The sequence below is a fragment of the Oxyura jamaicensis genome (genome assembly GCF_011077185.1).
Source record: "Oxyura jamaicensis isolate SHBP4307 breed ruddy duck chromosome 1 unlocalized genomic scaffold, BPBGC_Ojam_1.0 oxy1_random_OJ106469, whole genome shotgun sequence".
Classification (NCBI taxonomy): domain Eukaryota; kingdom Metazoa; phylum Chordata; class Aves; order Anseriformes; family Anatidae; genus Oxyura; species Oxyura jamaicensis.
In genome coordinates this window covers 15,795-39,654 of record NW_023303225.1, presented here as the reverse complement: position 1 = coordinate 39,654, position 23,860 = coordinate 15,795, and the positions used below count along the sequence as shown (strand labels likewise).

Genomic DNA, 23,860 nt, shown 5'->3' with positions numbered 1-23,860 from the left:
GTGTTGTTCTGAGTAATAGCACATCTCCAGTCGCTGTTCCAGTACTCATCTTACATAAAACTTGCATGTTCTTTTCTGTTTTTTTTTTTTTTTTTTTTTTTTGCACTTCTTTTTAACTTTTAAAATTTATACTTATTTAAATAAATTTTTTAAATCTTTTTTTTTTTTTTTTTTTTTTAAAAAAAAAAAAACTCATCTGGAGTGGTACAATTTTTGACTGATTCTCATCTGTCACTTGGTCCAAGTGTTATCAGGCTGCTTCTTTGCTTGAAATAAATCTTAATCTTGTCTCACTGCCTTTTCCAGAGGCACTTATAAGGTTTTGAATTCTGTTTTCAGTCTGCTATGGATTTTTTTCTTAAGAGTTTGTATATACATCTTTCAAATACTTACAAGTCTGTTTTCTGACTAATGTTTAAGACCAAGTAGTTAGCCACATTCATTTTGCAGCCATCAGTTAAATATTTCTATCCCTTTGTGTTGAGAGCCGCTTTTAAACTTATTTCCACGTGTTATCACATAAGATGCATTGAAGTAGGGTTTGTAGGATGGCATACTGTAAATCAGGTGTTGCAGCAGATGAATTTCTAAGCCAATCGTGGTTGCTGCATTTGCCAGGCATGGCAAATGGGTATCTCTGCCTTGGAGTTCCCTAGGTTGTCCAAGAAGGGTCTTAATTGAAATAAGATGTTTCAAATACCTTGCGAACTGATGATTCTCATGGTGCTGAGTAACTTTTAAAAGAAAGTCTTACAGGCTTTTGAACCTTCTAGACCTCCAAATTGCTACGCCTCTGTTTCTCTGACCACTTGAAGCGGGTTGTGCGTGTTGGACATAGGTATGTACTTCCTTTGCACAGGGTTAGAAAGGTACGTCTGCTTCTAAAGAAATACCACTGCAACTCGGGGACCATCGGTACTGTGATGCCAAACTGAATTTTGAGCACCTACTTACAAATAAAAACCTTTGAGACTAGAAAATGAGTTTAGAGTTGCAATTTAAAAACACAAATTCACAAGTTTGATATTGCAGGGAAAGGCTTTGTTGCCGAATTTGGGAATAAAAATCCTAGATTTGGGAATATAAATCCTAGATTCAACAAACAAAAAACACAAACAGCACAAAACAAAAAAATGCTGATTTTTTTTTTTTTTTGCATCTCTTCCCAGCATTTCCAGAGCAGCATTAGGATTTAGCATAGGTCAGTTCTGTACTTGCAAAAAAAGCAATTAGTGGAGTCTAGGGCTTGACATGTTTTCTGAGAGTGTGCATTTCATGAGAACCTGGTGATTAACACTGAACTCTTCCTGTAGAAACTTTCTTATACCTTTATAACTTGGACAAGGTGACTTTATTACTAGATTTTAATTTGGTGTGATTTACGGGGTATTTTTCCCATTTTCTCCATAAGCTGTTTCTTTTATTTTTTCATCTCAGTGTGTCACTTAGGCTGTTCCTGCTAAAGCAGCTTCCTATGCTTATTCTAACACTGTAATGATATTACTTTAACCTTTCTCATCACCCTAACTAGTGCCCCCCCGAGAGGGTTTGGCCAGGAGTCCCTTAGATTTGACAAACAGTGCTTTTGCTGTGCAGTCTTCACTGACAGATCAACAAAGCACACCTGCCTCCAAGGATTTGGATTTTCTTTCTATACTTAAACTGTAGCAGCAGGCTGAAGTAAGATACATCTGTCCCTGCATGTGGTTGTAGGCACTGACAAAACATCTGTAGTTACATTGAATTTGTAGGGCTTCAAGTACAGCTCCATCTCGGGCAATTCATAGAAATCCTCTTCCTGGCTGGTAAGTGATGGATCTGACAAACTGGTTTTGTTCTCTTCCTAAATATCAATGAGTTTCCTTAAAATGGATTGGCACAGGAACGTGTTTAAAGTTCTGCAAAAACTTGACATGTTATTTTTCATCTTCAAGCACAGTTATCTTACAGAACTTTTTTGAAGAAAATTAGGACAAGAAACGTTAAATTCTGTGCTCCAGTCCAAAGTAACTCCTGGCTTAGCTGTCTGCCAGCTGTGCTTACAGGAAAGCATGGGTATGAAATAGTGTTCTAGACCTGGATTTTCACAGAAAAAGTGAAAGTTGGGTTCAGAATCTTCAGAAACTGTAGGTTATTTTCTGTGATTGGTGTTTGTAAGATGAGGTGGAGATACCTGTTGCTCTCTTCCAATTGATGGTGTGGAACTGCTCTGTACTGCGCCTACTCCTGCATCTCCATAAGAAGCAAGTCGAATTTGGAACCATATCTGTCTGCTTGTGGAGGCGTGAGGGCCAGGAAAGGCAATGGTGACTCTTCTACAGAGGCATTCCTAAGAGAAATAACTTACTGGTTCTTGCTTTGTGGAACTCCCAGAAACAAGTGATGAGATAATCTCTCTTAAAACATACTCTTACTGTGTTAATGAACATAAAGAATCTAATGTTAGAGTTCACGTAAGTAAAATTCTGGCAAGATGCTGGTGTATGACTTGCTGAAGCTAAACTGCCTTTTATGTATTCCTGGATGTCAATTTAGGAACTCTGTTGGGCTACCGGTTCAAGATGAAGTCTGATGTACTGACTTTTATATAGATAATTTAATGTTGCTTTTCTGGTTTTACTCAGGAGTGATGTGGAATGAACTCAAGTCAGTAGTATTCAGAGAACTCACTTTGCTTTTTGGTGATCGTATACACAGTATGCGTTATTTTGAAGTTGGTATTAACTTGACAGTGAAGTGAGCTTCATTCTTTTCTTGAAACCGATTTGTAATCACTTCTGAAATTGATTTGGTCTGTCTGGGGACACGGATGTGTTCCCTTCCTATCTGTGTGCACCCATGTTTTTGCCTGCTAGTGTAGCAAACCAGCAACTTCCAAAATCTGCAGATCAATAAGGCACTTTTAGCTTTCTGGACTTCTGTGGTCCATCATTTATCAGGCTCCCTACTGAAATCCATTCTTACTACTTAGCAATCTCACAGACCAACAGTAGGTAACTTAACGTGGTCTTGGGGGAATTTCAGCAACATCCCAAGACAGGATACTCTTGGGAATAAGAACACCAATTGAGAGACTTTATAAAGTTAAGGGCAGCACAAGGAAACTTATGCAAATAACATGTTCACAAGTAAATGATTAACTGTGTGACTTCAGCATCTTGGAATTACAACGTCAAAACTTCATCTTGTTTGGGTCATCAGTGGCAGCAAGACTGGTACCTTTTTCTTTGTGTTACATCAAAGTGTGAATAGGCTGGTGCATGAAGAACGGGGTCTCTGAACTTCCACCTTAAGTAATGTCTTTTCCATATGATTGTACTCCTTCCATTTTCCTAGAACAAAATCAACAAAATCCATATTTTTGGAATCATGAATCTTTTCAGTTTTTTTCAGTGGTGAACTGCAGTCATCTGTATCTCTCAGTAGTACTTCTTAAAGAACTTTGAGAGAGAACAGCTTGTTATTAATGCAGTTTGCTTCTGAAGTGGCAAAACCCACTTTATCCAGAGTCCACAAAAAACAGTCTCTCTGTTAATATGAGCTTGGTATGAGTTAAACTTGCAGATTATTTTTCTGGGCAAAACTGGGACTTTTAAGAAGGAGTTGATGTGTTTGACGCAGTGTTTGAGTAGAGATTAGGATAGCTTCAAAAAATGAAGGAAGAGTGCGGTCCTCCAATAGCCTTTGTTAGAAGTTGAGCAATAAGTGGTTGCTTCTTTAGAGTGATTTTTTTTTTTGTGCTTGCAAAATTCTTGTGTTTATACTCAGTTGTTAGAACTAATAATGAAATCATGTGCATTTGAGATGAGGAATTAGATCAACAGACTGTTTTTAAAGATTTATGCCTGAAGTTGTGTGCTGGCATGACTTGCAGATGTGTTTTGTGCCTTTGCATCTGCTGTCTTCCAGGGGTTCTGAGCTCCCTCTCAGAATGAGTAGCGTGCCTCTGTTTTCAGCTGTATTTTCTACTAGCATTGCTTGTGGTCTGTCTTCAAGTTATCACGTTTCTTGATGTGGTGAGCAAATTCAGGTCTTCTCTGGATTAGCAGGAAGGAAGGAGGAGGCAGTGCTTCCCCACTTTCTTGCAGAGAACGGAATTAAAAATAGTCTGATGCCGAAGACCTTGTTACTGGAGCACTGTAATGCAGAATAAGAATTCACTCCTGCTTATGCAAGAGCAACTGAGAAGGCCTGCATCACGCTTCCACTTGGGCAGCGTGTGGTGATCAGGGTTATGCAGGGGCTGATGTCCTAGGATCGTGGGAGCAGTGAATCTAGACCTTAAAGTTCTATGGCTGATGCCTGAATATTTCCTCTTCTGTCTTGCATCGAGCTAATAGATTAATTAAAACTAACTGTACAGTTTCAGGTAGGGAAAATGGCTTGGCAGAGTTCTTGTTACCATTGGGTAATTGTGGCTTCACAGAGCATCCATGTGAAAAGCCTTTTCTTTAAAAGGCTTTAATCGTTAAGTAAATCTGTTCTCCAAAATACAGCAAAACTCTCTCACGCCCACTTGGTAGGAATCTTGAGAGATTTTGCCTCTTTCTTAGCATGTTTTTTTCCCCACTACAATTGCCTGAACATGACTAGCTTAATTTTCTGCCATTGCAGATGCCGTGGGAATTGATGATTTTCTTTTTAGTAGCACTTGGTTATGTAGCTATCTGTGCTTCACCTTTGCTCCTGTGTTTTCATGGATGCCTGAGAGTTGTCTTGTGAGGATGTGGCTCCTTGTCCTGTTCTCCCTCTTTTTTTTTTTTTTTTTTAAGGGTATTATAGGGTAATGCTGGTGCTTGACTGCAGACCTGAGTAGCTGGTTACTCTGGGGTATTGGTTGTATCCTCTGGGCATTTTCTCTGTTAACACCTATGTCCTGTTCGATCCTGGATAGCTTAGATGTCACCGTGTGGGGAAGATGCTGAGCTGAGCAGCTCGTTGTGCTCTGTCTGAAAGCACAGCGAAGGTATCATGCTTTCTGTGTAGTCCAGCATCACCTGCAGCTCCTGTCAACCCTGTCACATGCCTACGTTGTATTCAGCGTCCCATATTAAGCCTCATCCCCTTCTTTCATTGTGCACTTAACGACTGTGGTACAATTTCATCCACTGATAAGTTTTGGAGCCCAGAAACAGATGTGCAGAAAGGTGGCTGTTGAGCAGCTTTCTGGCTTGGTATGTCTGTGTTCAGAATATAATGTCATAGGTGCAGGGACTGGAACTGCAAGTCTCACACCTACCGATAGGCTCAGCACTGAGGTAAGCACAGGAGTAAGCTCTCATCTTTCTTACACGACTGGCATGAAGGGTTCTCCAGGCACTGCTGTTCACACATGATGCTGCTGCTTCAGATGCACCAACTCCTCCAGTGCTTCAGTTTCATGGCTCATCACACAGCGCACACGCGAGTAAAGTGTTCTGGGCTGTATTGTAGCACGTAAGCAAGTTTTTAGGCTGCAATGAGTAATGTTAGCTTTCTGTTTGTTAGAACCAGGTAATCTTCATTTTGACAGAAACGCCTGTTTTGTTCCGAGAGGGGGAATAGAAGTCTGTCTTAAGCCAGAAATGAGAAAACTATGAGGCTAGAAAGCATGCAAGAGAAACTAGTGTGTGCAATTTGAAACCCACGTGTGAATTTCTTTGCTAGTTAGTCAGTATTGGATAATATTCTCCATGCATTGTAAGCATTTTTGTCGGAAATCTCTACCTTGCCTTGTGTGCTTTGTCAACGGTTATCACTGGGGCCACCAGGAGCTCTTGCAGTAAAACTAGCTTGAAATACACGTTTTTGTGACTCATCTGAAATCTGATTGCTTGATAGGGCACTGATTTTTTTTTTTTTTTAAATCACTTAAGGGTTTTGATTGCCCTCTCTGAATCTGTACTGTTTGCAAGGCCTTTCTGGTGTTTCTAACACGGGCCAGTGGTCTTGCAGATCAGGCACCGTCAAAGGCATGTTACTTAGAAGGCAGAGGTTTGTAGGGTCCAAAACTGAGAAAAGAAGTCACGGTAGACAAGGAAAGCTAACGCACCAATTTTTGAGGTGGCTTCCTTGCAGTTCAGGGTGAAGTTCCAGTTACCTGATCCAGTCTGACTGGACTGCCATTGAAAGACAGACCTGCTCCATCTGCTGTCTCTTCTGACCCACCTTCTTCTCATGACAGATTTGATGCAGTTGTGGCAAGCTGGGCCAGGTTCTGGGCTTCAGAATAGACTTGATACCCTTGTGTTAAAGGTTCACGGGTGGTATAGTTCCTAAGGAGAAGCATTGCATGCCTTTGCATCCTATTACCTAGATGTTGTCCTACGGAGGTACCTTACGTCTCTTTCCTTGTGATCTTGCTGGGCAGGAGCAGTCCGAGCACTTCTTGTCACCTACGGAAAGAAATACACTAGAATACCATTAATAGTATAATCTGGAATCTCTGTGTCTATATTGAGATCAAGATCTCGTTTCAACACTTGTTACTGGATGTTTCTGATGAGCTCTTGGGTCAGTCAGTGGCGTTCTGTTCTATCCCAGCCGTTGATCGTGGGGTATAACCGCAGACCTCTAGGGACTGTGAATCGGGTAGACGAACCTTTGCAGTGCTATCTGTCTTCTTCCATTTCCCACAAGCTTTGCTTTCTTAGAAATCTTTCTGTGCATCCTTAATGAAAAAGATGGCAAGTGTGTTTAGTGTACTGGAAAGTCGCTCAGTTCTCTGGCTATTTATCTCCTCTGTCTTAAGCTGTTCTGTTGGCTCTCGTGTGAATGCATTTACCATTATTTTCACATACTCTGAGCTGTCTGGCCTAGCTTTGTCGATGTTTGGATTGGCCATGGTAGGTCTCTCTACAGTGGGCTTTAGGGTGTGCAGAGTACGTGAAGGGCTGTGAAACAGATTGGAGCTCTTGCTGTATGCGCACAAAGTCCTATTGTTCCGTATGGTCTTCTGAGACTGTTTGTGTTTCAGTCTCGTACCTGAAATCTTCTGCCTCCTGGCAGCTGACTAGGAGTGGGATTTTGTAGTTGACCAGAAAACTGAACCTTTCTCTGGTTTTGTTGTTTTTTAATCTGCTGGCTGGAGAAGACTTGGAAGTTTGTGTTTTAGAAAAGATTAAAAAAAAAAAATGTCAGGAGAAGGCAAACTTGCACCACAGTGGTGCCTCACTGGTATTTACTGCTTTTGATTTTGCCTTGTAGGTGCTAGGAATCTCTTCTGGTGCCTTCTACTGGATTGACAATTTTAGCATGTTAGTTTCACGTGGAAAGAACAGAATGTGTTTTCTCATTTAAGCTTTTGGATGTAAAGGACTAATCCTAATGGGACCGTCTTCATTTAGTTTGTGTTGGTTTGGTATGTAGCTGTTGATTTTTGTTATAAGAAATTAATAAAAAGGAGAATCCAGAACACTTTAAGGTTTTATGACTTTCTGCTCCCTGCTCATGGGTTTGCCCAGAACAAACTTGCCAGGGAGCTCTGCTTGCTTGTACCAGGATACTCGAGGTGGATGTGAGCGAGTGAGCTTTGCAGCTGGAAGTGTCTCCTTCTTTGATGAGAAGGAATGCTGAAAGAATGAGGTCTTCATAGAAGCAGATTAATATTTTCTTGGGAAGAAAGATGAGCAAATCTTTCAGTCTTTCAAAACAAGAATTGCACTGTCCTTTTGTAGTGTTATATCTGAAATCATTTACATATACCTCAGTAAATGATCTGTGGTAGTTTGAAAAAACAAGTAGCTCATATTCAGCTGATCAGTGACCATCTTCCAGGTTGTTTTGTGAATGTCTTTATGTGCAAAGGTCTGGTCTCCGTGGAGGCAAAGTGGAGAATTTTGTTATGGGACTGACTGTGTCCTGGAAGCTGCATCTGTTTTGAGAAGGAGTTCTGTCCACCTGCAGCCAGTCACAAAACTGCCTTTTGAGCTGTTTGAGCAGCTTTGCTGGAACAAGTGCTTCCCAGTTCAGAGATGGGAGGTTGCTGTGCTCTTCCAGCATGGTTTTGCTGTAGGTCTGGGGTATATGTTGGATGCTTAAGTTTTCAGTTCATCTAGGAGAAATCGTTCTAGACAGCAGACTAACCTGAGAATTGCTGGTCTTATTTTTCACTCCCTGAGTTGTGAGATCTTTGTCAGGTTATTTTGCCAGAGTGTTTTCTGAATTACAGTGCTTCAATGCTTGCTGTTTAAAGGCATCCTCACAGGCACCTCAAAATGCTCATCAAAGGCATCTTAGTTTGCCTGTTGAAGCCATTCTAAACTGTCATGTGGTATTTTTTGATGGCTTTCTTCATTATCTTGATCTTGAGGGTCTCTCCTACTGTGGCTTTTTCCATGTGCATCAATATTTAATTCTTAATCTGACGAAACACTTTGAGTTTTGGGAGGTGTTTGTTTTGAGGTAAGCGTACCAGCCCAAAACTCTAAATTCATTATTTCAAATGTAGGAGAACTTGGACAAAACTTTATTCTTCTGAATCTTCAACAAATATCTCATGTTGAAAAGTACTAGAGATGTAATTAAAAGATGAATCCTTAGTATGTAGTGCAAAACATAACTTTTAGCACAAGGCTTTAAAATCAGCTAGCCCATTCTTTATTAATAGTCTAAAACATTTGGCAACTCCTTCTTCTTCTGGTGCTTTACGTTAGTGAATAGCATATAAATGATGATATGAAATCTCTTGGTATACCTGCATTCTTGTCAGCCTTGTATCATATGCTTAGAATTCTTAAAAGTCCTGATCTTATGACAGTTAAGAAATTGTGTTTTGTAAAAAACAACAAAGCTCTTCTATTAGTACTGGAGGTCAGCTATTTGGCAACTCATGGTATTGTGTAAAACATTTTGTACAGATTTCTGATGCCGATCAGCTCTTCTGACTTACGTGTGGTTTAACTGTAGTCTCTTCCATCAATATTTGGAACAAGTCATCTTGCCAACCTCTGTGAAATTCGCTGTAATTGATACTTCCTTTTTTGCAATTGCTGAAATGAGTAGTATTTTAAGTCATCGTCTAGATCTGAAGGTTTTGAAAATGCATTGTAATAGATCCTGCAGAGCATCCATGAAATGACCTTTCTGGCAGATGTGATGCTGCACTATTCTAAAAGCTAATATAAAAGAAATCATTGACTGCGTATTCTCAAATTCTAAATACTGATATTCTCAAATTCTAAATACTGAGCTTTATAGCCTAGTGGTTATGTGTGGCTGTGTCACACAATAGCCTGGCTTTTAGCCACAAACTTTCTACATTATTTTTGTTTTAGCTAGTATAGAAATATGTAATATGCAGATCAAGGTGCATGCTACTTCCGCAGACATAAAACTTCTCGTTTGCTTGATCAAATTGATGGCACTGTGTAATAATGATCTTTTGCCATTTAGTTACCTTGGAGATTACTTTGAATGGGTTCTTGTTCAAGAGAAAAAATTCTCTTGAATTTTTTTCCCCCCATCATAATGTTTTTTCACAACTCCATGGCCAGGAGGGTTACTTAAATTGTTTTCTGACTATGCTTGTTGAGGGGAAAATACTGTCTGTTCCATCAAGTTCAATTTAATTTTGCAGTTCTGTGCTGGGAATGACTGGATGTGGAAAACTAAAACAAACCACCACCAAACAAGAAGAAAGCTGCTCATATTTATTTCTGTAAATAATAAGCCATTTTGAAAACCGTACTTACTATATTAGTTGTCTCTTCCGGAAGTGACACTTCAGTGAGAGTCAAAAATCACAAGACAGTACCTCTATCATTGATCTTTTAACTCTTCTTAAGTCGTCTAATTCCATTGGTGAATTCTGAGATTTTAGTACAGTTTTTTCCCTCCTTCACCTTCAAATTTCACAAGTTGGGAGATTATGTTCCGACATACCTAGTGATCTTTCAACGTGTATAATGTTGTAGAAAAGAATGGTTTTCTCCAATTCAGACTTTGTAAGGTTTAGAAGTTACATTTATGATGATAAATTGGGATAGTTTTCAGTATTGGCTGATAGAGGAATTCTGCTGGAAAAGTAAAATTTTGATAGTTAAATGAAATGAATGGTAACTGAACAAGATTCTTCAAGATATTGCTGATGGCACTGACCTCATACAACATTTCTTTTGTTTTTCAGATTTTGGATCACTCTTTGATCTGGAACATGACTTGCCAGATGAACTGATCAGCTCCACCGAACTGGGACTCAGCAATGGCGGTGACATTAATCAGCTGCAGACCAGCCTTGGCCTGGCACAAGATGCTGCCTCTAAACACAAGCAGCTGTCCGAACTCTTACGGGCTGGTAGCTCCCCAAACCTCAACATGGGGGTTGGTGGCCCTGGCCAGGGCATGGCTGGTCAAACGCAACAGAACAGCCCTGGGATGGGGATGTTGAACAGCATGGTGAAAAGCCCCATGGCGCAGGCTGGGCTGACTTCTCCCAGCATGGCGATGGCTACGAGCGGACCAAACCAGGGTCCTTCAGCCCAGTCTGCAGCAGGAATGATGCCAACAGTAAACAGTCCAGTTAACCAGCCTGGCATGGGAATGAACACAGGGATGAATGCTGGCATGAATCCTGGGATGTTGGCAGCAGGCAACGGGCAGGGGATGATGCAGGGGCAAGTCATGAACGGTTCAATTGGAGCAGGCAGAGGGCGACCTAATATGCCCTACCCAAACCCAGGAATGGCAAGTGCTGGCAACTTGTTGGCTGAGACTCTGCAGCAAGGCTCTCCGCAGATGGGAGGGCAGACTGCACTGAGGGGGCCACAGCCCGGAGCCATGAACAAGGTAAGCATGGCAAGCTGAGCTTGATTTATCTTCATTCTTGGCCTTTATTTTGTAAGGAAGATCCCTCTGCAGTAGGATCCTGTAGAACAAGGTTCCTCTGCAGTAGGGATACTATGGAATAGGGTTTTTGTCCCTTTACCAGAGGATCCAAGACTTAATTATTTATATGATGCTAAAGTTTAAGTGATAGGAGGCAAAAATTGGGTCTTGCTCAACAAGCAAGAGTATTTCTAGATTAACCATCTCTTTTCTCTTAAGTCCTGTGAGAGTATAGGTTATCAACAATATGGAAAACTTAACTTGGTAGTACTTATTCTTCTTTTATGCCTTTGTCCAAAAATGTATTTTCCCATCTAACGTGGTGAGTGTGATGGGAATATATCAGGATCTTCTAGAAGTTTGGCACTTCTCTGTGTGACACTCAGTAAGAACGTTTTTTGTCTGAGATGTGTTGTATATTGGTTTATGCTGGAGCAGATGAGAAGAGGCAAACGTGGGTCTGAATGGACTGGTGTGTAGTGTGTATTAAGACGTACATTGGCATTGAGGAATACTTGAGTTACTGGAGAACGAATGCTTGTATAAATGCCCAAAGACAAGTGTAGGGTTGTTTAAGACTATTGGCACCCAGTTCTAGGGTTAAAACTCAGGAAGGTTTTGTTTGTCGGAGGGTAAATCGAAAGCAGAAAAAGGTTTTCTGTTAGTGGGGGAGATAGGTGTGCTTTTATAATTCAGGAGATTAGAATAAAGTTGTTGTAGGTTGCTCTGAAGAGATGAGAGAAGTTAAGTTAGGAGATGTGCATGATAAGAGAAAAAAAATTAGACAAGCAGCTTTCCTAGAGTAGGGAAACAAATGAGTGTTTCATCTCAAGTTTTTGGTGTTTTGATTTAAAAAAAAAAAAAAAAGCCTGGAAAATATTTAACTTACTTCAGTTCACTTTAGGTGGATTTTTTGTGTTTATTAGTTAATGAGTGGAAAGTTTTTTCTAAGGTGCTTTCTAACACCTGAATAGATTCATCTTGGAGTGACCAAAATCAATCTGCCTGGAGGGCTTGTAATTATAACTAACACAGTCTGTACGTGTATTTGAAACGAGTGAAAATCAACGCTGTGTCAATGATTTTGCTATGCTTGAATATGTTAAGTAAAATGATGTTAGTGTAGTGTCTTGTGAACATCATTAATTACAAACTTTTTTGGTCTTAGCTGGTTGCTTGGGCTCAGTGTGCTGCTAACCATGGTCCCGATATGTCTGGCTAGCGATGAGTTGATGTTGCAACCTGTTCATATCAAGTATTCTTGCCTGATAAATAAGATGTTGCAAAGTTTGCTACAGTAGGAAAATCTGTACACAGTTCATATTGGTAAGAAATAAGGAACTGCTTGGAGACATTTATGTATTGGAATTAGATAATTTGTTGCTTATTGGCTCTGGAAAAAAAATTACTTCGGTCTCTAGAAAGAGGTCAAAAATTGATGAAATAAGAACTTGGTGAAATGCCACATTGTCATCCTTATTATCCTTATCCTCAAAGCTAAAGTAAGGTTTTAAATTATTAAACAAACAAAAACCCTCCTCTTACCTAGGAGAAAGAAAGAAATATCACAAATTGAGTTTTTGGCTTCTGTTACAGTTCAAAACTAAATTGTCCTCCTGGCTTTCTCAAACTCTGGAGTGTGCAGTATACCTAACATAAGCAGCGTTTTGTGCTTTTTGGGAACCTCCCCACCAACTACAGAACTTCTGCTTTTTAGCTCATAATCCCAGACTGGTTAAAAAATGAAAACCAAAACTTGGAGTTCCTTACCCATCGAGAAAAAAGCCTCGAGCCCGGTCGCGTAAGCGTAGTGGGCGCAGCCCGCGCGGAGCAGTTCAAACTGCCGGATACGAAGGAACGGTCTGAAATGGAGGCTGAAATTCCAGAACGTCTTCCATTGGTTTGGCTGCTGGCAGGCAGCCTGGGTTTCGCTTCGTGCAGCCGAGTTAGCAGGATCTGACACAGTCATGTCTGACCGTTTTCTCCCTCCACCCATCTGCTTTTGTTTTTCCCCCCACCTACAAATCTTCAAAAAGTAGAGGAAAACAGAGGACCCTGAGCAGTTGTTTGCAAAATGCAGCTTTTTTTTTTTAATTGGTAAATTTAGCCCTGTGTTGCTGCTAATGTGGGAGTTTGTGTAATAACTTTTGTGCGCTTCCTTCATCGCTGCAGAAATGTGTGTTATTCAAGAGCTGTCCTTCGGTAGGAGGGGAAAAATAGCAAAGCAGGCGCTTTGGTTCTGTTCAACTGCATCGTGGTAGCTTGCCAAAGTCAGCCTCTTTAGGTGAAGCGAGGGTTGCCTCTGTGAATTGGCTTTCAGTAAAACAGATGTGTTGTCAGCAATGGCTTTTACAGGCGAATAGCTTATGTTTGCTGGGATGTTAACTAATTGGGAAGGAGGATGTTATGTTCTCCTAATAGTAGAGATGAGTTCCGAGCGGGTATTCGATTTGGACAGCAAACTGGTAATGCTTCTGCCTTGTTGTGTCGTCCTGTGGGGTTGCTGAAAAATTTTCTTCCTTTCCTCCTGAAAGATCGGCAGCAGAACGCTTGCTTTGCACATTCGGCACAGAGTTCCCTGGTTTTCTAGCTGTGAATGACATTTTTTTAAGCCTGGAGATCCCAAACGTCTGTGTAGCTGATTGCTTTGGGGTCACCAGGTATGTATAAATTCAAATCATGGTATTCTGCCACTTGTCTTGGGGTCTAATGCTGTATGTTACGTATGATACAAGCAGTCACCGAGATGGGAAGAAGCAATTGTCTGCAAACCATCCCTGTACCAGTTACATGACATTATACCGGGGAACTAGTGCAGGCTTGAAACTCACCTGGTCATTTAAAATAATAATTTGAATTAGTTTCCTGATTCACTCCATGCTGGCTGACTGGAGAGAGAGCCCTGATATTAGGGAGGGGACGTGTTAAAGGAGAGGGTGTTGCTGCTCTGAGCAGGGTGTGGGCCCTGCTTTGGTACCAGAGTCAGCTTAAAAATACCTGTGGAGGTTTAGCCTAAAAGGAAATTCTGGAGAGGGAAGGAATTGTAACAAGTTTAGCTTTCTTGAATGGCTTTTTGTTTTCTGTGCGCTTGCTTGTGTGCATGTGAAGTGTAACAGGAATGTCTGTCCTCTTAAAATAGAGTTTTGGAAACTGTTTGTAATGCTTTGATTCTTTCAGTGTTTAAGCATTTTTCAGGCTTCTTATTTCACTGGATAGCCTTACAGCTTTGACTAATTTAAGTGTAAACAGCAAATTCAAGCTCCACAGTAAGTTAAGAACAAATTCATGTTTCCTGTCTTGAACCATTCTTCATTTGGAAATACATACATGTAGTTAAAACCTTTGGGTGGCTCTTCAGCTGTTCTGCCGGGTTCTGCCTGGAGTTCCAGGCTTATTGTCCAGCCTCTTGTTAGAGGGAGAGAGGATTTTGCATATGAGTTGATGGGTGTATTTCTGTGATCCTAAAGGGAATAAATTCACCTGACATTCAGGTCACGTAGATGGAGTATCTTGCTGATCTAAGAAATGCTCTGTTACTTGATGAAATGGACATGAAGGCAATTCAAATTAAAATAATCACATAGCAAAGGTTGGACTCTTGTGAAATTACTTGAAACATTCAGAGCTCCAGTGTTAATTCTGTCACTTGGCTTATTGTCTACAGTGAATATATACACAGCTCTGCTATTGTAGTGGAGATACTACTGTGCTTTACCAATGCTTAGCAATTCTGTTAAGAAAAATGAGTTGTAATGTTTTACAAATATGAGCGTAATTATTTAGATTCTCCATACCTTCCTTTAAATAAAGTAGCAGGAAATGTTGAAGTCTTGTTCAAAATTGCAGAACTTGAAAATGATGATACCCTCAAATAGTAAATTTAGGTAAGGGAAATGAAAAAAAGCTTGCTAATTAGTGTTAGCGTGTTCAGTGTAGTTTTCATTTCACATTATAAAACAACCAAGAACACTGACCTTCTACATACCGCTTGCAAGAAGCATTTGGTTCAGCATGTAGGTCTATCCACGGTGTTTAGATTCCGTGCCCCAAGTGTACCATATGACCAAGTACTAAGCCATTGAAAGTGTAGCTGCACGTTGTGGTCCTGAGGTGAACCAAGGTTTGAAAAATGGGTAATTCTCACTTTATCCCAGCGTATGGGAGGAATGTGTCTGGGGGAGAAAGGGAGCAGTGAGGACTTGTTTCTGGGGTGGGTAGGGGGGTTTCTTGCAGGGATGACAGTGCAGTAATGCTTGTCTTGCAGTACATGTCTTAAACATAATGCAGTCAAATGCAAAGAATCTTTAGCAGTCCTTGCAAAGAATGCAGCAGGTATCACTGGCACAGTTTTGTTGTTACTAAATTCCAGAAGAGAACTGTTAAAATTGACTTCCTGCTTTAGGGAAGTTAATTTCTACCTGTGGACACGTGTACGTGGAAAGATTGCATTCATGTAGTCTTAACCTAGTGCATGTACTACAGTTACCTCAACAGAGGGGCGCAGCTGATGCTGCAAACGTTGGATTACTTGGAGCAGTCTTATATCTTCATTCTATTTCTTCCTTACAATTACCTTTGCAAATCTTTAAATCTGTCACTGCTCAGTTCAGTTGCTGATAGCTAGCTGTCTTCCAAATACCAAGCTCTAAAAACAACTGCCTCTTTGACAGAGCAACAGTAGAAAATTTGTCATGTCTGCATGCACGGCTCTAACAGGTATTCCTCCTCTGGTAGGGTTTGTGCTTGTGGTACCCGACAGTAAAACTAGAGGCAGAGTTGTTGGTTACTAGACCCTCGTCCAAGCTGAAAGTACATCTGTTTTGTGGCATTAGAACAAACCAGTGGGGAGTTTCCTCTACCTCTGGAGTTGCCCTGGTCAGATTGGGAAGGGGGGGAGTTGTGAACAGCCTTACCTGCTAGAGCTCTTGCTTGGGAACTTGAATGTTTCTTCAACTCCTCTCATCCGTGCCCTTCACATGATGAGAGGTACGTGTCTTCCACCAGCCCTTGCTTCAACTGGGGGCAAGAAAATCGAGCAGAGTTGTTTTTTGCTCTGTGTGGCAGGAATAAGCATTTGAGATTGTTACCTATTAGCCACACGTCGTCATCTTTTGCTTCGTTTCCCTTTATTTCTCTTCTCCTTTACTGTGATGTGCCTCTGTCCGCTCTTCTTTCTGTGCGAGTCCTTGCTTATGTGATGAATGGAACTTGAGGCTCTGAGGTGAGGAGGAAAACAACAGATGGGGTGAATGAAGAAGAAAATGGAAAGAGCAGTGGAAGGAGGCAGGCCAGGAAGGAGCGAGCAGAAGTTGCGCTTGCCGCCTCTGAGCTGTGATTCAGCCATGTAGGGTTTTGCATGGTATTTCAGATGAAGCCTTGTACCTAAACAGCACTGAAACCACCCTTCCTTGGCTGGTGCTTCTGCATTTGATGGCATATTTACCCCTCACTCCCAGCCTGTCACTAATCTGGTGAGCTGTATGTCAGTCTTTCTGGTCATTTCCAATGGATGAACTTAAGCACCCTTCTGAGGTGATGCTTGCACGTGGTTTTCAGGGTCAGTTTGCTGTGCCTGCTTTCTGTCCTGGCCAGTGCTTTGCCGGGTATCTGCTTCTCCTGTGGGCTGGGACAGGATTACTGGGGTCAGCTGGGCTGAGGGGGGCACCTGGTCTGCTGCCAGCTCCCAGAGGATGGGGCAGGGGGCAGAAAGTCCACTTTGGGGGGTGGATGATGGTTCTCAGCCTTAGGGAGAGTGGGGCCTGCGTTTCTGCCATGGAGGTGACATTACTGGAGGGGGCTGATTTTGCACCCCCAAACAACACCAGTAGCTCAGCTCACGCTTGAGAAAGCACCAGAGATCTTCATGCTTTGTCAGCCAGAGCAGCACATTTGAAAAAGCCATATGCTTCACCTAAAACTTGTGTCCAGCCGTACTGCGGGTACAAAGGTTGACTGGCATGGTCAAACCTCGTCCCTGTGTTTCATCAGAAAGCTTCGCTTGCCAGTGACATAGCAAAGGTGCTCTTGTAAGTCCAGGTTTGTCTTAACCCCTGTTGTCAAGACAGAGCTGGCTCATCAGGCCACGCTCGTTCTGAGCCCTTGGGTATCAGCATAAGTCCCAACTTGCTGAAGGTGAGCATATTGATTTCTTTGTTTCTCCCCAGTGACATCAAGGCTTGAAAATGTGCCTTCACCTTTCAAATCTGAGTTGGCTGGCTAGTTTTCATTAAGGCTGGTGGCAGTGTGTACTCTGGTAACAGCTAACTGTGAACATGAATTCAATTAACTAAAAACTTTGCTTACAAATTGCCCATTCTTTGAGATGTTCCTGATTTTACCCTTTCTGGAACCAAAGGGATCAGGCTGTCTTTCCAGGAAAACCCCACTTGTTTTCCAAAGGAAGTAATTCACACTGTCAGTCCTCCACTGACTCTTGAACCTGTTGGTCAATTTGAGGCAGCAGTGACAGTGGGGAAAGTGTCTCCAAAATTACCTGTGCGTTTGGCTCTCAACATTTTTCTTCTCCATCCAACTTGCACAGAAGAGAGCCCTTACTGATCTTCAGCCCTCCATGCCTCCCCCCAGAAGTCTTCTTACCTGCCCCATTTCTGGCAGCAGCTGCCTGCCTGATCTCCATGTGTATTCATCGTGGTGGAGACATGACAGTGACAGCGCTGAACGAGACAAAGGAAGTGTTTTTAGTTCTTCCTCCTTGTTGCACAATTTGTCTGCCACACGTAGAGGCTTTTTCATTACTCTCCAATGAATTACTGCTGTGTAATCGTGGTTATCGCTTGTGGGGCATGGGGGGGGGGGTTGTCCTCAAGGAAATTGACTTACATACCTAAAGTGGCAGAGTTGTCAGCGAGGTTTTGGCCCTGTTTCCTGTAGCATAGACTTGATCCTGCTTTATTTAAAATGCAAGTTGAAGGCTGTCGTAAAGGATTGGCAGAAGTTACAACCTGCGGAAGGAAAACTTCAGGCTAATCACAAGTAATCTCTGGACTTGTGGATTACTTTTCTGTGTACATTGGAGAGGCTTGGTGAGGAGCAGGACCAGGGTGCTTCCGCTACTGGAAGAGCATTTGAGAGCAAATACAGGAGCGATAGGAAAGAAACCTGTGTTAGGAGCTTGTATATACTCTTTTGGATCCAGGAAAATGCCCAAACCTGAACCAAAATGTGTCAAATAGACTGAACATTGAGTCAAATGCTAATCTGAACTGAAACATACAGCTCTTTCAAGTGTTTTTGGGCTTTATTTTTGTGAGTTATGCTCCTTGAGGATCCTGACTGAGTAATGGTGAGAGCATGGTAATCTTAACAAAAATCTCAAATATTCCTGCTCCTCTATTGCTAGTTGTTTTGGTCTTAGAAAGGCAAATTTTCCATGAAAAATAGATGGGAATCGAATGGACAGTTAGGGAAGAAACAACTTTATTGGCAAGGTTGATAGATTCTAACTGTTCTTCAGATTCTGGAGTGCTCCAATACACCAAACCACAGATTCTGGTAGGCTAAAACTGTTGAATATGCAAAGACGGGATGCACAGTGCAGAAAGCAACCTATAGCTCATATGAAACACGTATCTACTTCCCCTGTAGATGAATGGTTCTATAGCTTCATTTTGTTAGCAGCATTCCTTCCTGCTGTCTCCTTTGACCTTGAGTACTGCTCACTGCAAACAGGTTCCTGTGACTGGGTGATCGTGGTGTTTGTTACCTGTGCCTGTTCTCTTGAACTGAAACTGGTGTGCTGCACATGCAGGCGTGCATTACTCCAGCCCTCTGGAGGGGAGCTGTGGGAGTGCTGACAGTTGGGTAGGAGGTATTTGGGATAAGCCCTGCTGATACACATGAAGGGGTTATTTGTCCCCATGTGGACTCTACACAGATGCAGGGAGTAGAAGAATTCTTCCAGACTTGAGTTATGTAGTCCACGGTGCAGATTGGTGATTGAGAAAGCTGGAATGAGAAATGTGTTGAATAAAATCTTTATTATAAAGAAAGAATCAGGCCAGTTCTGACCAGACTTGACCTCAAGGTTGATAAATTGGTCTTACTCTGTTTATCTCAGGATCCATGAGGTTGAGGAATTAATGTGTGGTGGAAGTGGATACATACACAAGAAGGGAAGCATGTGGATCAGTATTGCATTGCAGTTGTTTCATGGCTTTGATTGTTCTTGCTTCTCTGAAGTGTTCATTTGCCTTTTGAATTGCGAGCTAGGTTGTCTTACTTGAACATCTTGCCATTTTAATCCCTAGATGGGAATGATGAGCAATCCCAGTCCTTATGGTCAGCCATACAGTCAGAATACTGGGCAGCAGATCGGAGCCAGTAGCCTTGGACCTCAGATGCAGAATAAAGCCGGACTGCAAAATAGCCTTCCACAGTTTCCAATGGACAAGAAGCCAGTTCCTGGGGCAGGAATGCCGAACATGGTAAGTAGAACAAAAAATGTCTCCAGCAAATGTTGTAGCAGACCAAAGTGGAGCAGTGTGCAGTACTCAGATGCTGCCCTGTTAAAGGTCTTGCAGCTGGCATACCCAGTGTGAATTCGTGCTCTGCATCAACATGCAATTCACTTCAACTTCTGAAAGGACTGGTGTGGAGAAGAAGGCTGGGCTGTTGCTCCCTCTGTTGATAAGCTGCACCTCTGCTCTTCACCCTTCAAACCCTGTTAGCAGAGAAAATGAAAAGGAGCTCCTTATCCAAAGCGACCTTTGCTACATGTTAAGACACCTTTGCTCTCCCATTCCATCCCTGCTCTTGTGGTTGGCTCACTGGGTCTCTTCTCAGTGTGAATTCACCTTGAGGGTTGTTTTCTTGCTTGTACTCACTGATGCTTTTGGGAGAGAGAAGCTGCTCTTAAAAGTATCCTGTAATAGTGCCTAGAAGCCCCGGTTGTGTGTGTTCTTACGCTCTTATGTGAACACGTGCAATGCTCCTGATGCTGCTGTGGTAGCCCTTTCACTCCCCCTGTCCCTCCAGCACTGTTAGAGCAGTAGGGCACGAAGAAGGAGGAGGTGAGTGGTGGGCAGAGCGGATGGCCCGAGCTTATAAATGACAAGCACTAATATGAGACTCCCCAGCTTGAGTTTAGCACTAGTGCCTAATGTTCTAGGAGAGCAACAGCTGAGCCTGTTTGCCTCATTATTCCGAAAATTTAAATTGACTGGGGGAAGACATGCAGCATTGCACTACTGTTCTTTGTGCATCAAATGCACAAAAATGCTTCAAATTTTACATTGTTTTTCCACTTTCTTGGGGTTCAGTCTCTTGATCTTAGTAACTTGCTAAAAAAAACACTTTGAGGTAACTTTTGTGCCTTAGAACTCATGAGGTTGAGCTCTCTAATTCAATTTATTTTTTTTTAAAGTTGAGTATGAAACACTAGAATCCTAATACAACCCATTGGTTGTATGAATCAATAAAGAAGCAGCCAGAACTTGCTGATCAGTATCCCAGCTGTCAAACTTGTGTTCTGCGCAGAGCATTTAATTCTTGGAGTTACTACCCTGCTGGGCCTAGGAATGAAAAGTTGCTGCTATCTCAGTTGTCATTTGGGCAAAAAGACTAAAATTGCCAAAAATGCAGTTAGAGTTATACTGAAGGGGACTGAGTAACTGGTAAAGTCTCCTTGTAGAATGAAAGGTTCATGTAGGTATTGAAGAGGCATGGAAGAACTGGGGTTTAGGAATCATCAAATCACAGAATGGTTTGGGTTGGAAGCGACCTTAAACACCAGCTGGTTCCACCCCCTGCCATGGGCAGGGACACCTCCCACCAGACCAGGTTGCCCAAAGCCCCATCCAGCCTGGCCTTGAACACCTCCAGGGATGAGGCATCCACAGCTTCTCTGGGCAACCTGTGCCAGTGCCTCACCACCATCAGAGTACATAACTTCTTCCTAAAGTTGAAGTTAAATTACCCCTTTTTAATTTAAAACCATTATACAGGAAGTCGAGCTCTTTAAAAAAATAATAATCTTCAGAAACATTCCCTAAAACCCTCTATAAGTGAAGACTCCGTTAGAAACAGAAGGCTGTTGAACTGAAGTGAGGCAAGCAACACAGAGTCCCTGAGCCCCTCTTCTTCGTGAGTGCTTCTCACATTTCACCTGGAAGAAGCACGAAGTCTGAAGACACACCCAGAAGTACTGGGCATTGCCATACTTGACATTACTTCTCTGGCCTGCATTATGCTGAAGTTGTGCTGCTTCTCCTGCAGGGACTAGCAGATGCTTTTTCTGAAGGTGTTTGTGCAAGTTTCCTAATGGCAAAAGGTCCCCAAACTTGCCCTTCGTTATCCTTTTCTATGAGTCCCACAGGAGGGGAAAACTATCAATTTTAAAACGTGCTTTCTTCCACTAATACAAAAATACAAAAATTGGGGATACAGTTCTCTAGTCTCCAAAATGAGATGATCATCCGAGGTCTAAGTGCTGTCACTATCTTTCTGGTTGGACTAGCACCACAAGTTAACTTCTGAGCATGTGCAAAGTTAAATTCTGCTGGTCCTTGATAAGGCGAGAGCTAGAAATAGGAGGGTGTGGTGTGGGGAAGACGTTGTGGTTGGCAAGAGAAGTGCTGCCCGCACTGTTGTTGAGTGGTTGTTTAAAATGGGTCATCCAGAGCTGCACATAGATCGGATATTCCCTTGGTTACACAATGTAGTGATTCTTCATAGATTTATTTTTGTCGTTCACGTGTTAAATAGATGATTCTTAAATAGATTTATTTCTGGGTATTTCTTTCCTGCCTCTTCCAGGGCCAGCAACAGGCTCCCCAAGTTCAGCAAGCTGGGATGGGGCCAGCAGCTTCACAAGGAATGGGGTCTGGAGCCCCGACAGCAGATCCAGAAAAACGCAAGCTCATCCAGCAGCAATTAGTTCTCCTCTTACATGCTCACAAGTGTCAGCGGCGAGAGCAGGCCAACGGTGAGGTGCGACAGTGCAACCTCCCTCACTGCCGAACCATGAAGAATGTCCTGAACCACATGACACATTGTCAGGCTGGCAAATCCTGCCAGGGTAAGTGAAGGAGTGATTATATAGATGTCAACCTTTGCAAGACCAAAAAGGTTTCTAGAAAGAGAGAGAATGAGTGGGCAGCTTGGGAAATTGATTTTTTTTAAGTTGTCCGTCCCCTGAGGAGTGCATATTTATAAACTTCTGAGTCTTAAAAGTTTAGGCAAGTTAAGACAAGATAACACATGAGTTGAGATATTTTGCTCAACTTTGTACCTCACTGCTAGACCTTTTGGATGCTGCCTTCTGTTAAGGGCTGACAAAGGGGGAATCTGCAAGCAGGGGTCTGACTGTTTCCCCTAAATGGAAGGGAGAAATCTCAAGCAATAGCTACCCAGGAGTCAAGCAGCTTCTGGCACTGATGAACTCTTCAGTCTATCCTAGTAGCAAAAGAAAATGTGTGCAATCTTCTACCCTCCCTCGTCTGGGTTGTACCAGTGGCTGGCATCATAATTGCTTGATTCCATCTGTCCAGTCCCTGATGTGCATGGTGTTATCCTCTGAGCTAGGCTTGGATGCATAACGTGGAGCTTCCAAGCAAGCTTTAATTGAGCCAATAGTATTTGAAGGAGTCTAGCTACCTTATCAGGGCTAGTTAGTACTGAACTATGTAAAGTAATCCTTTACTAAACTGTGATATAGGTGTATGGCCCAAGAGAAGTAGTTGCTCCCTACCCAGATTGTATTGACCTTGTGTAGATGCTGGCAGTAGTTTATAAAGGTTTTCCTTTCCCTTCCCTTCCTCAGTGGCACACTGCGCGTCTTCCCGACAAATCATCTCGCACTGGAAGAACTGTACGAGACATGACTGTCCTGTATGTTTGCCTCTGAAAAATGCTGGGGACAAAAGAAACCAACAATGTAAGTCTACTACAAAGTTCCGTGTATTGGACAAACAGTAAAATTTATGTTAGGAGTTGAACTTGGTTGCACCCAGGTGGTAGTGGGTGATGCTCTTGAACCTGAGTGTACGTAATGGGATTTTCTTCTTGCTTCGTAGTGGCAGAATATTTTTCTGTCTCTGATAGCTAGTGTTTGTGGAAGATGACTACATTCCAAATCAAAATCTCTTTGAGCTGATGAGCTTCTGGAGACAGACATGCATGTGCAGAGATGGTTGTACCATTTCAGCCCTGATGATCTTTGTTCTGTCTTCATCCTCTGATTGCATCATGTTTCTTTCCCACCTCCCCTTTCTGTCCCCATGGGTCTTCCTGCCAAAGATCGCAAGATTTCTGTCCTCATGTTACCTGTATGCTTTTTCATGCTTCTTAATGTATACTTTGGGCTCTTCTCATGACCACTGTCAGCTGGGATATTTCATGTTTTAAGAAAATGATAATAAAATGAAAAACCATGACAGTGGCTGTTGAAGAGCTATACCCTGCTGTCTTTAACCTCTGTGACCCAGGTGCTTCTGTTCTCAGTTTTGAGCAAACAGATGTCCTAAATACTTAGTGTGGGTTTCCTCAGCAGCTCAAAGGGAAAACAGCATATTCCTGGATTGACTGGTTGGGTCAAAATTTGTCTCCATTTCATGACAGCTTTTCCAAACCTGGCCTCTTATCTGCGTAGTCCTAGAAGGTGGTGTTGCTTTTGAATAGCCAGACATCATTTTTCCCTGTTTTTATGGATCTCTTTGGCTGCCTTCCGTTGTCTTTACTAACTTCTGGCATGTTTCTTCCAGCGCTGCTGGGTGGAGCTGCCGTAGGACTTGCAAATACTGGCTCGGTTGGTGTGGGGCAGCAGACAACGCCCAGCATAAGCACTACCAGTCAGATAGACCCCAGCTCCATCGAGAGAGCCTATGCAGCCCTCGGACTGACCTATCAAGGGAACCAGATGCAGACACAGTCTCAGGCTCAAGTGAAGAATCAGCAGCAAGGACAGTCGCCCCAGGGCCTGCGCCCTATGAATCCCATAAGTAAGTAGATCTGTCAGTTAAAACACTAATTACAGGCAATTTTCTGTGCTATATCTGATGCAAGTTTTCTTACCTGATACCTGAATACAGGTCATTCAGAT

General features: G+C 42.3%; 1 protein-coding gene across 2 annotated transcripts in view; it reads left to right on the top strand.

Annotated features, from left to right (window-relative positions):
• LOC118156891 (histone acetyltransferase p300-like) overlaps positions 1 to 23,860 on the top strand; it is a 42,071-nt gene that overhangs the window by 4,528 nt on the left and 13,683 nt on the right. For both annotated transcript variants that reach the window (XM_035311106.1, XM_035311107.1), the window contains exons 2-6: positions 10,106 to 10,764; positions 19,071 to 19,247; positions 21,577 to 21,838; positions 22,583 to 22,696; positions 23,523 to 23,759. In XM_035311106.1, coding sequence (XP_035166997.1) covers positions 10,106 to 10,764; positions 19,071 to 19,247; positions 21,577 to 21,838; positions 22,583 to 22,696; positions 23,523 to 23,759 — 1,449 coding nt within the window. The remainder of the gene's footprint in view (positions 1 to 10,105; positions 10,765 to 19,070; positions 19,248 to 21,576; positions 21,839 to 22,582; positions 22,697 to 23,522; positions 23,760 to 23,860) is intronic.